The 12,083-nt window shown below is 44.3% G+C and overlaps 1 protein-coding gene and 1 non-coding gene across 2 annotated transcripts in view; both read left to right on the top strand.

Moving 5' to 3' along the window:
- Positions 1–12,083, top strand: part of LOC124775921 — a 277,056-nt gene that overhangs the window by 173,761 nt on the left and 91,212 nt on the right. Inside the window, exon 2 of the mRNA XM_047250765.1 lies at positions 7,828–7,895. Within this exon, the coding sequence (XP_047106721.1) occupies positions 7,828–7,895 (68 nt within the window). The remainder of the gene's footprint in view (positions 1–7,827; positions 7,896–12,083) is intronic.
- Positions 436–509, top strand: Trnat-ugu. Its single transcript has one exon. It is a non-coding gene; the product is annotated as a tRNA-Thr (tRNA).

Genomic DNA, 12,083 nt, shown 5'->3' with positions numbered 1-12,083 from the left:
TACAGCACAGCAAAACAGGACACACAAAGTTAGTGTAAGCAGTTTCTTAGTACACCAGTTGCATGTTCTAAATGCTCTGCCCGTAAAACGCAGTCTCCCCACAATATTATCTATCTGATCGTTCCAATTTAAGATATTTGTAATTGTAATCCCAGAATATACAGTCGAATTGACAGGCTTGCGGTTTGTGTGACTTACCGTGCAACCGAAATTTAATGGGTTCCTTCTAGTATCCATATGAATGACTTCACAGTTTTCATGGTTTAGAGCCAATTGCCACTTTCGCACCGTACAGCCATCTTGTCTTAATAATTTTGCAATTGGTTTTGATCTTCTGAAGACTTAACGAATGTAGTGTGGGACAATACGTTGAGGATGTGGGTTTCGCGGGAGGCGTGCCAGGGATAAATCTCTGCAGTCGTGCTATCCTCTGTGTCCTCGGTGGCTCAGATGGATAGAGCGTCTGCCATGTAAGCAGGAGATCCCGGGTTCGAGTCCCGGTCGGGGCACACATTTTCATCTGTCCCCGTTGACGTATGTCAACGCCTGTAAGCAGCTAAGGGTATTCATTTCATTGTAACTTAACGAGACGATGAATAACAGCATCATCTGCAAACAGTTGCAGAGAGTCAGATTGTCTTCTAAATGGTTTACATACACTCCTGGAAATTGAAGTAAGAACACCGTGAATTCATTGTCCCAGAAAGGGGAAACTTTATTGACACATTCCTGGGGTCAGATACATCACATGATCACACTGACAGAACCACAGGCACATAGACACAGGCAACAGAGCATGCACAATGTCGGCACTAGTACAGTGTATATCCACCTTTCGCAGCAATGCAGGCTGCTATTCTCCCATGGAGACGATCGTAGAGATGCTGGATGTAGTCCTGTGGAACGGCTTGCCATGCCATTTCCACCTGGCGCCTCAGTTGGACCAGCGTTCGTGTTGGACGTGCAGACCGCGTGAGACGACGCTTCATCCAGTCCCAAACATGCTCAATGGGGGACAGATCCGGAGATCTTGCTGGCCAGGGTAGTTGACTTACACCTTCTAGAGCACGTTGGGTGGCACGGGATACATGCGGACGTGCATTGTCCTGTTGGAACAGCAAGTGGTTCAAAATGGTTCAAATGGCTCTGAGCACTATGGGACTTAACATCTGTGGTCATCAGTCCCCTAGAACTTAGAACTACTTAAACCTAACTAACCTAAGGACATCACACACATCCATGCCCGAGGCAGGATTCGAACCTGCGACCGTAGCAGTCGCGCGGCTCCGGACTGAGCGCCTTAACCGCGAGACCACCGCGGCCGGCAGGAACAGCAAGTTCCCTTGCCGGTCTAGGAATGGTAGAACGTTGGGTTCGATGACGGTTTGGATATACCGTGCACTATTCAGTGTCCCCTCGACGATCACCAGTGGTGTACGGCCAGTGTAGGAGATCGCTCCCCACACCATGATGCCGGGTGTTGGCCCTGTGTGCCTCGGTCGTATGCAGTCCTGATTGTGGCGCTCACCTGCACGGCGCCAAACACGCATACGACCATCATTGGCACCAAGGCAGAAGCGACTCTCATCGCTGAAGACGACACGTCTCCATTCGTCCCTCCATTCACGCCTGTCGCGACACCACTGGAGGCGGGCTGCACGATGTTGGGGCGTGAGCGGAAAGCGGCCTAACGGTGTGCGGGACCGTAGCCCAAGTTCATGGAGACGGTTGCGAATGGTCCTCGCCGATGCCCCAGGAGCAACAGTGTCCCTAATTTGCTGGGAAGTGGCGGTGCGGTCCCCTACGGCACTGCGTAGGATCCTACGGTCTTGGTGTGCATCCGTGCGTCGCTGCGGTCTGGTCCCAGGTCGACGGGCACGTGCACCTTCCGCCGACCACTGGCGACAACATCGATGTACTGCGGAGACCTCACGCCCCACGTGTTGAGCAATTCGGCGGTACGTCCACCCGGCCTCCCGCATGCCCACTATACGCCCTCGCTCAAAGTCCGTCAACTGCACATACGGTTCACGTCCACGCTGTCGCGGCATGCTACCAGTGTTAAAGACTGCGATGGAGCTCCGTATGCCACGGCAAACTGGCTGACACTGACGGCGGCGGTGCACAAATGCTGCGCAGCTAGCGCCATTCGACGGCCAACACCGCGGTTCCTGGTGTGTCCGCTGTGCCGTGCGTGTGATCATTGCTTGTACAGCCCTCTCGCAGTGTCCGGAGCAAGTATGGTGGGTCTGACACACCGGTGTCAATGTGTTCTTTTTTCCATTTCCAGGAGTGTAGATTAGGAACATTAGAGAACATATCACACGTTCTTGGAGAACGCCAGATATCACTTCTGTTTCACTCGATGACTTTCCGTGAATTAATATGGACTGTGACCTTTCTGACAGAAAGACATCTGGGACGCTACTCCACAGCCACGCAATATGATCAGAAGTCACTTTGAGTAAATGTGTTGAAAACCTCCTGGAAATCTAGAGATATGGAATCAGTATGAGATCCCTGTCGATAGCACTCGTTACTTCGTGAAAATATAGATGTATTATACGTCTGGTAGATGGCACAAAAAGCTGAGTCCTCTGTGCTGCTTATCATATGGAAGTCGGAAAAACATCAACCAGACGTGCCAGGTTTAAAAGTGGGCCACCATTTACACTAACAACCTGATCTTACACTATCATCAGATTTTCTACATGCACTGATAGCAAGCAAAACGTAAAGCCTTTTTATTCAATATATGAGTGTAAATGGTGACACATTTTCAACTCTTTGCATTCGCGATTCTGATTAAAAGACATGAGAATAATGATATTAAAAATAATATTTCGTGCTGCACGGAAAAGGTTCAAGTCTTCTAAGTAAATAGGAGACGTTTGTTGGTACCATGGCATTCAAAGCATTCAAAAGATGATAAACATTTCATCTTGTAAATACAATGGAGCCCGCTGATGATGATAAGGCGTCCGAAAGCGAGAATGGCAGGAAACAATGAAATGTGGTAAAAAAACGTCATCAAATTAATGGTTGGTAGATGTTTTCACAATATAGGGCTACTATAAATCGCTCATCGTTTTCAAAGCTGTATTTTTTCAAAGTATTACATGTACAAATATGACTGATGCGTGAACAGAACCGTTAACTCACAAGCTTTCATTTTGCACTCTGAAAATGTTCTATGTGTGCCCCTCTGCTCACAACACACTCGACCAAGCGGTAGTCAAGTTCGTTCCATACCTTACGAAGCAACTTTCTGTTAATGGTCATCACAGTATTATTGATCATTTCTCTGCGTTGTACCAGTGTTCTTGGTATCAGAAGTTCGTGGTTCGTAAAGTGTGTCCTTAATGAACCCCAAAGAAAAAAGTCACAAGGCATAAGTCAGGTGACGTAGGGGAGGGGGGGTGGCCAAGAAGGCAATAGAGCCACATCACTTCACAACTACGCCCAATCCAACGGCGCAGAAGTTCGTCGATTACGTGTGAGATGGTGCCTCGCACAAAGCTCTGTTTACACGGCGGTTCTTTTCCATAATTCTTTTTGAATGCAAGCTGCACTGTTGTAACAGATGAACATTTCGCATATTCCAACACACATAAACTTGCTGTCGCCTTTTTATCAAGGCGCGTCACTCGTAACGCCAAGTCGAGGGCACAACGGTTCTACGAGTGGCATATAATAAGTAACACAACACATTTTTTTTCTGAAAATTAGGTTCAGGAGCCCCCACTGTTTTGTCTACAAAACCGTGTTTTTCAATATACTCTCCGCTCAACACGACGGCCTTACGCCATCTTACTGGGAGGGGCTGTACGCTCACATGGTACCACTCTACTGGTCGACGGCCGGCCGCTGTGGCCGTGCGGTTCTAGGCGCTTCAGTCCGGAACCGCCCGACTGCTACGGTCGCAGGTTCAAATCCTGCCCCTGGCACGGATGTGTGTGATGTCCTTAGGTTAGTTAGGTTTAAGCAGTTCTAGGGGACTGATGACCTCAGAAGCTAAGTCCCATAGTACTCAGAGCCATTTGAACCTACTGGTCAACGTCGGAACCAACGTCTTGCTACGTCATAACGTGCCCATTATCCTCATACTGCTTACCGCAGAGTGCATCCTTCATTGGGCCAATGGAAGTAGGAAGGTGCGAGATCCTGGCTATAGTGTAGATGAGGAAGAACAGTCCAGTGAAGTTATGTGAGCTCCTCTTCTGGTGCGCAGATTTGCGCGAGGTCTTGCGTTGTCATGGAGAAGAAAAAGTTCGTTTCAGTTTTTGTGGCAATGAATACGCTGAAGTCGTTTCTTCAGTTACACTTCAACACACTTCAGAGTTGATCGTTACAGCATGAGGATAGGCACCAAATAGAACAACGCCTTCAGAGTTCCAGATGACTGTCTTCAGGACTTTACCGGCTGAGGGTGCGGCTTACAACTTTTTCTTCGAAGGACAGAGGTGCAGCGGCGCCACTCCGTGGATTGCCGTTTTGTTTCCGGCTCGAAGTGACGAACCCATCTTTCATTTCCTGCGATGTTCAACCAAAAATGGTCACGATCAGCTTCGTAACGGGCAACCAATTCCGCAGAAATGGTCCTCCGTTGCTCCTTATGGTCTTCTTTTTAGGCGGTGAGGAACCCAGCAGCACACACCTTTTACTTCCCCAACTGGTGGACAAGTGTGTCAGCACTACCAAGAGAGACGTTTAGCTCTGCAGCAATGTGTTCCATTGCGATCCTTCAATCACCTCGAATAAGAATATCCGCACATTTCAACATTGCATGATTTTCAGCTGAGTGCGGCCGGTCGGGAAGCGGGAGATCGGACAGTTTTTCGCGATCTTGTTGCGACGATGACAGGCGCTTCGCCCTACGACTCACCGTGCTTTTGTTCACTGCCAAGTGTCCGTAGATATTCTCCAAACACCTATGAACATCTGCAGTGCTCTGGTTTTCCGCCTCTGCTTGGAACGCAAATCCGTTACAGATGCCATTTTGAAACCTACGTTTAGCACCAGCACTTATCGAAAGTTCGTGAAACTATAGGAGCTGAAGCGAGAATATTACGTGATGTTCCACAACACATTTCGCACTTCCCCGACGGAAGCTAACCGACAAAAAAAAATGTGTCGCATTACTTATTGAACTCCCCACGTATTCATATTTGTGCATGTAATACTCCGAAAAAATAGAACCTTGAGCCCGAATCATTTATAATAGCTCTGTACAAAATACAACCACGGGACTCTCATAACGTTACACTCTACTGACCAAATGGGATGGCGGTGTTGTATACTGAAAGATGGCACCATTATACGTGCAGAAACACTTGCAGATGTTTGTTACAATGACTGGCAGGTTGACCCTAAATGTAGAGTACATCCTTGGCTGGAAGTCTGATCATGCGATCAGTATCAGTCACTGTAACCAGCCACAACCCTCAAGTATCTAAAAGTGTCCATCGAAAGCGGTTTGAAATGGAACGTCAACAGAATTGGCTGATACCAGAGAGTTTTATTGAAGGGATACGAAGAAGTCGCAAATATGGCCTCTTTTCGGCCGATTCTAGACCACTTAAGACGTAACTAATTTATCTTATCTCTTCTTCTACAACTATAATAACACCTTTACCACTGTTTCTACTGCTCAATCTAAGCCCTTCTCCGAAACCACTGCTACCTCCTCTTTACTTTTCTGTTGTAATTGCGTGAGCTGCTTCATCGGCAAGTTCTCTTTAAATTGCGCAGACAGTACACGTTCGTATTTTCGTTGACACATACATGCCAGCAGTCAACAAGAACATTGGATAAACATCAATCATTTGAAAAATCGGCAGTACCAACATGCATTAGCCATTTGAAAACATCGGCATCTGTCTTCTTTGAGGACGCACTCAATGTAATGCAGCAGTAATGCGTAGTCTCTAACGCTTTTGGTCAGGCAGTATTATACCAACAGGCACGTCACGACTGTGAGAAAATCTTCTATTCTTGCAGTATCAGACCAATTACGGTACATTTGAACACGTGACAGTATGTCTCGGCCGGCCGCGGTGGTCTAGCGGTTCGAATCCTGCCTCGGGCATGGGTGTGTGTGATGTCCTTAGGTTAGTTAGGTTTAAGTAGTTCTAAGTTCTAGGGGACTGATGACCACAGATGTTAAGCCCCATAGTGCTCAGAGTCATTTGAACCATTTAGTATGTCTCGAATCCGATTTCACTCCTTTTCTGTATTGATAAACACTTTGTGTGATGTTCTTTTTACTGCTTCTCTACATTGTTAATTTACTGAGTTTCATAAAAGTCGCGAACTCTAGCGTACTTTCTTTATCAATTCGCCCTCATTATCAACTCTCTCTGTCTCGCTCTCTCTCTCTCTCTCTCTCTCTCTCTCTCTCTCTCTCTTTCTCTCTCTCCATCTTTCTTTCGTTTACTACACAGATCACATTTAATCCTGATTAGGTATAGCAGTTGACAAAATAATTTACAGCAAGTTATTACATTATACAAATGTCCACAACGGGAACGTTTTCACAGACAACACTTTGCAAAATGGAATATGTTTATAAATAAAGTGCTCGGACATCTGCTTGAACAGCGATAGGTTAATAAATATGGAAAAGAAATTACACTTGTAACAAGGATCTTACTTAGTTTTAAGGGCTTCTCCATTATTCAGCAATTGCCTTGCGTTCCCATTCACCAGCACTGACGATCATTGCAATCTTCCTCTCTAAGATCACTCTTCCCCGTCATTCCAGTTATTCCCGTTCTCAGTGTTATTCTCGGTGGTCCTCGCTTCCTCCTTCCCGGCGGCAACCATTCCAAGATGGCTTTTGACCTTCGTTCTTGCTCCATTCGCCGTACATGGTCACACCGTTGAAGAGCTCTTTTCTCAGTTCTTTGCAGGATTCGTTGTTCCGTATCCATCATCTCTCTAATTTGCTTATTTCTTCTCATCTCCGCTCCGGATATCCTGGCTACATCTATCTCCACTGTCAAGCCTACATCGCTGCCACTCTCCCGGGGACTATCCTTCTGTACCACACATTAGTGTACATTCAACTGCTGTTTGCTAATCATAGCACATCGCCTAATCAGAACAGATACACACAAGTTCATGAACTCTCCATGTCATACTACCATATTTCTCGATTGGAGACCCATACCGAAGTTAACTGAAGAAGTATAGAAGATTCAAAGACGAGCTGCTCGTTACCTCACGGGTTTGTCTTCCCAATGCAAGAACATAATCTCAATAATAATATTAAAAAAAAAAAGATGCCGTGAAAGACGCTGCAAGAAGGGTGCTGTGAGCTGTAGGTTGGTTGCCTTCGACGAATCAAGACACCTCTTTTCAAACATTTGGAACTGTTTTGTACATGAGAGTCAGATTCTTGATCAGAGGTTGGTGGTTACTGGCACATCGCAGATTACATAATTAGATTTAACGGGACATTATAACTATCTCATCCAGAATTTTGGGGTCGTTCCTTGACGTCACCTTGATGCAACGAGTAAACAAAGCGAAGAACAGGAGAGACACTACCGACTCTCTCTCCGTCTCTCTCTCTCTAGCCACTTTTCAACACACATCATGAGAGTGGATGCATCTGCATATTGTTAAATGACTGAATAATACGACTGCATCAGTTTGTTGTTTTAAACGTCTTCATTGATCTCCATTATTCTATCTACAGTTTTATATGCATTTTGTTGCTTAATTTTCTGCCGTATGAAGTAAGATACTCTAGAACATAGTTCACGTAGTGCATTAAGTGTTTCAAATTTTGCAGCTATAAACCACTATTGTTCTTTATTTCAGGAGTTCTGTCCTACGTAAGCGGTGTTCCTGTATTAGAAGACAACTCCAGCAAAGATGATCCACTGTGGGTAAGAATCAATGTTTATACTCATTAAAGCGGGCTTATCCATAATATTGTCACTTCCTGTCTTAGAGCAAGACGTTAAAGAGTGCCTTGCGATGAAATGGTTGTGCGGAAGAAGGGGGGGGGGGGGGGGGGGGGGGGTTGATGACGACACTGCTCGTTGGTCCGTAATGTCAAAGTGATTGTAGCCACAACGTTTAGGAGGAGATTACTGGCAATAAAGGGGAAAAAATTGCTTATGTCTAAATAATACGGAATTTTTGCGCCAGTTACGTTTAATTTAAACTGAACAAACTTTAGAAATGAGTATCAAATAAAAGCGGTCACATGTATTGCGTAGATCATATAGCGAGTGGTTATAATTAAAGTGCAGCTATTCACAGACGTCCAGTGTTGGCTTTAATTATCGTACGCCGGCGAACCTCGATAGATATTATAATGAGTTACGATATTTCGGAACCGATTTACGCTGCAAACAAATCAATTACAATTTTGGCCACCAGGTACAAATCCAACGCTTTGAATTCAAGAAAGGCGTATAGAACTGTTTCCATATGTCATGGCTTAGGAACAAGATGTGGTCACAAGAGGTCAAACAAGTAAGAAAGGCAAAATGTTCATTTTATTATTAACCGCCGCTCATACCAGTTGTTTCACACGAGCACTGCAGACGTCGGCGGGGTGCTGTACAGCGCCAGATTTGCATATGGTAGCCAAAATTGGAACTGATTTTTTTTTACAGTGTATTCCTGAATTCCAATCAAGAACAGTTGCCAAAATGAGAAACATAGAAGTAGATATCCTCGGAGTAACGAAGCAGCTTAAATCACTTAATAAAGGCAAGGCCTTCTGGTCAATATTGTATACCAGTCAGGTTCCTCTCAGAGTAGGCTGATAAAATAGCTCCATATTTAGCAGTTATATACAACCACTCGCTCACAGAAAGATCCGTACCTAAAGACCGGAAAATTGCTCAAGTCACACCAATATCCAAAAAGGGAAGTAGGAGTAATCCGCTGAATTACAGGCCTGTATCACTAACGTCGATATGTAGTAGGGTTTTGGAACATATACTGTGTTCTAACATTATGAAGTACCTCGAAGAAAACGATTTATTGACACATAGTCACCAGGGACTCAGAAAATATCGTTCTTGTGAAACACAACTAGCTCTTTTTACTCATGAAGTAATAAGTACTATCGACAGGAATGTCAAATTGATTCCATATTTTTAGATTTCCAGAAGTCTTTCGACACCGTTCCTCACAAGCGTCTTCTACCCAAACTGCGTGCCTACAGAGTGTCACCTCAGTTGTGCGACTTGATTAGTGATTTTCTGTCAGAAAGGTCACAGTTCGTAGTAATAGACGGAAAGTCATCGAGTAAAACAGAATTAATATCTGGCGTTCCCCAAGGAAGTGTTATAGGCCCTCTATTGTTCCTGATCTATATTAACGACATAGGAGACAATCTGAGTAGCCATCTTAGATTGTTTGCAGATGATGCTGTTATTTACTGTCTTGTAAAGTCATCAGATGATCAAAACGATTTGCAAAATGATTTAGATAAGATATCTGTATTGTGCGAAAAGTAGCAGTTGACCCTGAATAGGGAAAAGTGTGAAGTTATTCACATGAGTACTAAAAGAAATCAGCTAAATTTCGATTACGCGATAAGTCACACAAATCTGAAGGCTGTAAATTCAACTAAATACTTAGGAGTTACAATTACAAATAACCTAAATTGTAACGATCACATAGATAATATTGCGGGTAGAGCAAACCAAAGACTGCGTTTCATTGGCAGAACACCTAGCAGGTGCTACTAAAGAGACTGCTTACACCACGCTCGTCCGCCCTATTCTGGAGCATTGCTGTGCGGTGTGGGATCCGCATCAGGTGGGACTGACGGATGACATCGAAAAAGTAAAAAGAAGGGCAGCTCGTTTTTTATTATCGCGAAATAGGGGAGATAGTGTCATAGACATGATACGTGAATTGGAGTGGCAATCATTAAAACAAAGGTGTTTTTCGTTGCGACGGGATCTTCTCATGAAATTTCAATCACCAATTTTCTTCTCCGATTGCGAAAACATTTTGTTGGCACCCACCTACATAGGGAGAAATGATCATCACGATAAAATAAGAGAAGTCAGGGCTCGCAAAGAAAAATTTAAGTGCTCGTTTTTCCCACATGCCGTTCGAGAGTGTAACGGTAGAGAGACAGCTTGAAGGTGGTTCATTGAACCCTCTGCCGCCACTTTATTGTGAATAGAAGAGTAATCACGTAGATGTAGATGTAGAAATCGGTTCCGTGTTAACGCAGTAGCTTAGCTACGAATATTCGCTGCTATACTACAATTACAGCCCACACTGGACCTCTGTGAGTACCTGCACTTTAATTGTAACCAGCCGGTACGTTTTAGCCATTCCAACTTACACTTAACACAGCTTCAAAAGTAGCTCAGCACACACAAAATCAAGGAAATACACAACTAACAAAATTCGCGAGGATTTACGTTTGCCACCCATGTGGATCAAACGAGTGTACCGGTGTTCCAGCGTCCAGTACATCAGACAAAGAAAACGTTAACCCACTGGAAACAAAATCAGAATATTGTGATGATAATCGACATTAACTGGAACCAAAGCCGGCGACACCAATAGATTATCGAGCTTTTTATAGTAACGCTGATGAAATTTCACTGGAATTTTAGCCTAGTACGAAAAGAGTCACAGCGAGGAATGTAATATCCGACCGAAACAGACGCGAGGAATAAACAAATGACAATCTACATCCGTACTCCGCAAGCCACCGTACGGAACGAGGCGGAAAGTACCCTGTATCGATACTATCCTTTTCCTTACCTGATCCACCTGCACACAGAGGGAGGGGAAAACGATTGTCTATGTGCCTCAGTATGAACGCTAATTTCTCGTATTTTATCTTCGTGGTCCTTAGGCGAAATGTATGTTGGCTGCAGTAGGCTTGTTCTGCAATCAACTTCAAGTGCCGATTCTTAGAATTTTCAAAGTAATGGTCCACAAAAATAATGTCGCCTTCCCTCTAGGGATCGCCATTTGAGTTCCTACAGTATATCCATAGGACTTTCGTGCAGTTCGTGCCTTTAATCCAATTTGGTGCGGATCCCAAACATTCGAGCTGTATTCAAGAACAGGTCACACCAGCGTCTTATATGTGGTCTCCTTTATAGATGGACCACTCTTCCTAAAATTCTGTCAATAAACCGCCTTCCCTATCACAGTCCTCCCATGCTCGTTCCATTTCATATCGCTTTGCAGTGTTACGCCCAGATATTTAAACGATGTGTCTGTGTCAAACAGGACAATACGATTGCTCTATCGGAACATTAAGGTTTTGTTTTTCCTACTCACCCGCATTAATTTACATTTTTTCTACATCTAGAGCCAGCTACAGTTCATCACACGAACTATAAATATTGTCTGAGTCGTTTTGTATCATCCTATAGTCACTCACCCTCCAAGTACACTACAAAATCACCAACAAAGAACTGCAGATTGCTGCCCGCCACGTCCGCCATATCATTTATGATTATGGAGAACAACGGCGCTCCTAACATGTTTCCCTGGGGCACTCTTGACCATAACCTTGCCTCTGATGAACTCTCGCTGTTGAGGACAACATACTGGCTTCTATTACTGAAGAAGTCTTCGAGACACTCACATATCTGAAACCCATTCAGTATGCTCGTACCTTGGTTAACAGACTTCATAATGGAACCGTATCAAATGCTTTGCAGAAATCTAGAAATATAGAATCTACTTGTTAACCTTCATCCATAGTTCGCAAGATATTATGTGAGAAAAAGGGCAATCTGAGTTTCGCATGAGCGATGCTTTCTAAGACCATGCTAATTCGTGGCTGTCAGTTTTTCAGTCTCTAGGGAAATTATTATACTAGAATACGTCTAGAATTCTGTGGAAAACCGATGTTAAGGATATTGATCAGTAGTTTTGCTGCTCGTTTCATTCATCTTTCTTATATACACGAGTCCCCTGAGATTTTTTTCCCAGCCGCTTAGGATTTTGCGGTGAACGAGAGATTCGCGATAGATGCAACCTAGGTAAGGGACTAATGCCGTAGAGTACTCTTTGTAAAACCGAAGTGGAATCCCATCGGGACCTGCCAACTTATTTGTTTTCAATTGTTT

Source organism: Schistocerca piceifrons, chromosome 2, assembly GCF_021461385.2.
Source record: "Schistocerca piceifrons isolate TAMUIC-IGC-003096 chromosome 2, iqSchPice1.1, whole genome shotgun sequence".
Lineage (NCBI taxonomy): Eukaryota > Metazoa > Arthropoda > Insecta > Orthoptera > Acrididae > Schistocerca > Schistocerca piceifrons.
The sequence above is the reverse complement of the archived record's forward strand: the minus strand, read 5'-3'. Positions and strand labels throughout refer to the sequence as shown.